Source organism: Otolemur garnettii, unplaced genomic scaffold (assembly GCF_000181295.1).
Source record: "Otolemur garnettii isolate 467f Iridium unplaced genomic scaffold, OtoGar3 scaffold00247, whole genome shotgun sequence".
Lineage (NCBI taxonomy): Eukaryota > Metazoa > Chordata > Mammalia > Primates > Galagidae > Otolemur > Otolemur garnettii.
The window spans coordinates 192,874-197,638 of record NW_003852642.1 but is presented as its reverse complement, the minus strand read 5'-3'; the positions used below and the strand labels follow the sequence as shown (position 1 = coordinate 197,638).

Below are 4,765 nucleotides of genomic sequence, written 5' to 3'. Positions count from 1 at the left end.
TCCCATCAATAGACATTCTTCCTATGACCATTTACAGATGTGGCATCTGAGGCTCTGAGACTTCCAAAAATTTTAAGTAACACATTCCACCCCAGAGAGCAAATAAAAGATCCTAGATGTGAACCAGGGCTCTGTGGGTCTGGAGCTGATGTTCTTAGTCAGTTCACTTCATTATCTTTCCTGCTTTGGTTCTAGGCTAGGCTGAGCACTCCTGGGTCTTATGTTGATATTTTTCACTCAGTAATAAATGTTTGTTTGTTGAACCAATGACCTAAAGGGTTTGTTTTAACTCTTTTTCTTACTGGTAGCTTGCAACTGCGTGTGGAAGTCATAGTGTTGACACCAGTAGGAATGACCCTGCAAACATAAGAAAAATGATTGTCTTAAAGTAAGCCACAACTCAGATACTAACATACACAATTGCATATTTGTTGGTTTTATTACATTTGAAATGCCTTCTGTTAACTGAAGAGGCATTCATAAAAATCAGCTTATTTGTCTCACAATAAACCCCATTTTTCCCTTATTCATGTATTTTTAACAAGCATATATATGTATACATATACAAATATGAAACATACATACATGTATATGTGTTATTTGATTCATTCATTTCTCTTATACATACAGGTGAGGCTATAGCTATCCGGTGATTCTGTGTCTACCTGTGGAAAATGAAGTCAAACATTGGATAATTATCTAGATGACTCATTTCAAAGCTGTCTGTGGGTGAGGAGGATGACTTTTAAGTAAGTTACTAATAACCACAATTGGTAAGGGAATTTTATCATAAGCAACATGTTCTTATTTTCAAACTGGACCTTTATTATACTCCTGGGGAGACAAGCAGGTAATTTCTATGCACACACACATCTATGCTTTACAATAATGTCAAGTAAATTTGAAATGTATATATCTTTAGGAATTCTATTTGACCTCACCACACGGTGTAAATAACTGGCAAGTAATTAAAAAGGCCTCAAGCCTCTGGCTTCTGTGCAAATGTTGTTTCTCCTCCTTGCTTCTGTGGTTGCTGCCAATTTACATACAAGTGCTTATAGAAACACCACCCTGCTCCCTCTGAAGTTCTTGCTGAAAAAGAAAAATCCCCAGTCTTTTCCCTGTTGATCCAGTGGGTGCTGGAGCCAGAGGGTCTGTGTTAAACTCCCAGAGCAAGCATCTGTTGTTTACTTGAATGTAACCTCTGAGTATCCCCCAGGCAACAAGGGAGGAGGAGACCGATCACAGTCTGTGTTCTAGGCCAGAATCACTTAGTCATCATGACAACCCCCTCTGATGTAGACATTATTGTTTTCACAAACTTCTGTTCTCGTTTCAAAATGAAAGATCAAAAACACTAAGTGGAATTCATAAAATGAATGTGTAAAAAACTCAACCTTTAGTGCATTCTTGCTATGTATTAAGTGTTAAAACTAGGAATTTTCCATAGATCATTCTTTTTTATAAAGAATGGATCAGTTTATTTGAAGGTCCAATTCAGCTCAGACTTTTAAAGAAATATCTCAAGAGTGGCCATGATTTTCAAGTGGCTTATAAACTGCATGTTATTTCTTCTTCTATTTGTAGAAAAAGCCATCTCCTAATCCAGGAGACCATGTCGGTCACCCCTGCTCTCACCCCATGTCAAAGGTAAGCATGACCAGTGAATTACAGCCCTCCATTCACCATAGTATGCAGGTAGCTTCAGAATAATGCTCAATGATTTATTCCAGGAAATTACTAGGGAATAATCAGAGCTGGCACTTGTGATGAAAACTATAATATTTCTCTTCTCTACCACATGAGTATGCTTTCCTTCTGCCATATTAAAACTCTGGCTCTTCAAAAGCACTCAGTAATTTCGCTCCATCTTAATTCAACCCAGTGTCACTACTACCTTCAACAATTGCTGATTGTGTTTTCTCAATGACAACAGAAGCACTCAAGATAATTTTGTATATGGATTTACCAACTTGTTGATGACTATAACACAACAAAGTGGTCTGAAGCAAATTTTTTTTACTCATAATTGCAGGTTTCACATGATGATCACTTTGGAGCTTCCACCTTTTCCTTGGACATCATGCAAAACCAAAGCTTTGTTACTGAGTTCATCCTCCTGGGGCTTTCGCAGAACCCAAGTGTTCAGAAAATATTATTTCTCATGTTTTTGTTCGTCTACATTGCAACCATTGGGGGCAACATGCTAATCGTAGCAGCCATCCTCAGCAGCCCTGCACTTCTGGAGTCCCCCATGTACTTCTTCTTGGCCTTTCTGTCCTTCCTAGATGCATGCTTTTCTTCAGCAATCACTCCAAAGATGATCTTGGACTCCTTCTATGAGAGGAAAACCATCTCCTTTAAAGGCTGCATGATGCAGCTTTTTGCCGAACACTTCTTTGCTGGGGTGGAGGCGATTGTCCTCACGGCCATGGCCTATGATCGTTATGTGGCCATTTGCAAGCCTTTGCATTACTCCTCCATCATGAACTGGAGGCTCTGTGGTGTTCTGATAGGAGTAGCCTGGACAGGGGGGTTCTTGCATTCCACAATACAAATTCTCTTTACTGTCCAGTTGCCCTTCTGTGGCCCCAATGTCATTGATCACTTCATGTGTGACTTGTATCCATTATTGGAGCTTGCTTGCACCGACACTCACATCTTTGGCCTTCTGGTGGTTGTCAACAGTGGGTTTATGTGCATCATAATCTTCTCCTTGTTGCTTGCCTCCTACGGTGTCATCTTGCTCTCTCTGAGAACTCATACCTCTGAAGGGCGGAGGAAAGCTCTCTCCACCTGCGCGTCTCACGTTGCTGTCGTGGTTTTGTTCTTTGTCCCATGCATATTTGAATACGTGCGACCTCGATCAGCCTTCTCCTTTGACAAAATGGTGGCAGTATTTTACACCATCCTGGCTCCCTTGTGCAATCCTTTGATTTATACTTTCAGGAATAAGGAAGTGAAAAACGCCATGAGGAAAGTATGGAAGAGATTAGTGACAGTTTCTGATGAAAATTAAAATATTAAATTTATTTTAAATCAATATTAAGAGTAAAAGAGTCAAAATAGCCTTCAACAAAGCTTTGTAGGATATACCTTTTACCAGAAGAGGTAATGTAACGCTATTTAAAAAAAAAAAAGAAAAAAAAAAAACATTAATGTAGGGTCAGAAAATGAAAGTTTCACCCTGAGATGTCACCTTACCTCTGAGTTGGCAGCTCAGTATCCTCATATGTAAATTAAAAGAGTTGAATTTCACTTAGAACCTAGAATTTACTTAGAATCTAATAATCAAAAAAAGAATAACAGGAGAATTTACCCTATCAGACTTCTTGCCATACACGTCATCCTTTGAAAAACCTTTGTGGATGGAACACAGCTCTATCTTGGAGATTAGGGACAGAAATTTGCCTAAACTATGTCAAATGAAAAGAAGTTTATGTTTAGAACACTGATATCAGAAACTCTGAGGATAAAAATAACCAAGACTCAGGAAGGGCAGAGACCAGGTCATTCACACAGCCTCAACTATGGGTGTTTCTCTTTCATACGACTCCATCATTTCATGTCAGTCCAGGATCAACTGCTACAGAATTTGAGTTACTTGGTGAATTTCTTGAAAAATTAAACCTGATTGTCCCAGTCGTGATCACAGATGAGCTCCTCTTAAGTCATAACACCAGGCCAATTGGCTTTGGGAGGGGAAGGGGAGCAGATTTCACAAGGGAGTTAGCAGTGAGTATCTTTTATTCAAGCGCAATCTGAGGAAACACTTGAGAGACCATGTTACTAGCAAAGCAGGAACAAAGCTGTAGACGTAGTGAGCCCACACCCCCCACACAGAGAGTAGACCCCTAGAAGCACCAAGGAGTAAAAAGCAGATTTCAAAAGAGGATTACTGTCCATCTTATTCAGTGATTTGAATGTCCTTGATTTTTGTCTACCCAAATGAAAATAATTCTATTTGAACAATTATCAATGAAGAGATCATGCAAACTTAGACACATCTTATAAGTCATTCCCAGGTTGCCACGTGCCTTCTGTAATAAAATTATTTGCAGTGAAATGTTTCAAATTTTCCTTCAGTATCAACACTAATAAAATACTTATTAATTGAGCATTCGAAAAGCACTAAATGGTATTTTTTTCTTTTTCCTTTAACCTTTCATAACTGTCCCAATGTAGAAGAGTATATGATATTAGTTTTCTTTTTCAGAATATACATGGAAGAATACAGGTAAGATTTTGTTGATCTCACACTGGTAAGTCCAAGGAGTATTTAGATTAGGGCCTAAAACACTATCTGCATAAAGTGTGTGCACTGAAGCAGTATGACAAGCGTGGGGACTTGCTGCTCCTTCCCCGCTTCTCCATCATCTGTGTGTCATCATAGAAAGGAAAGCCTCTTAATGTCTGTTTCTTTCACATAAATTCTCAGTATTAGGTAAGTCATTTATACCTTATAACTAGCTGAGAAATAACGATCTGGTATCATTGGCTCAGTAAATTTATAAATCTATGAATCCAGGATTTGACATACTACAAAATAAAACATTATTCCAGCCAAACCGTTGTGACCAGCACAGATTCACACCTGATCCATGAAACACTCAAATTTAAACACATTTTTCATATTTTAACTCCCAACTTCTCATTGGGGACTCTGGGAACAATATCCAAAAAGAAAAGAAACCCTAATATTTAGCACATGACAAAAACAAATACTGAAAAACATCTACCCAACCTTTTTCATTCATGAACAAAA

At 38.4% G+C, this 4,765-nt stretch overlaps 1 protein-coding gene across 1 annotated transcript; it reads left to right on the top strand.

The window, feature by feature from the left end:
• Positions 1-1,963: 1,963 nt before the first annotated feature.
• LOC100956769 (olfactory receptor 4C15) lies at positions 1,964-3,019 on the top strand. Its single transcript, XM_023508430.1, is given in 2 exon segments — positions 1,964-2,052; positions 2,055-3,019. Coding segments are annotated over 2 exon segments (1,038 nt in total). The 5' UTR covers positions 1,964-1,979.
• The last annotated feature ends 1,746 nt before the right edge of the window (positions 3,020-4,765 follow it).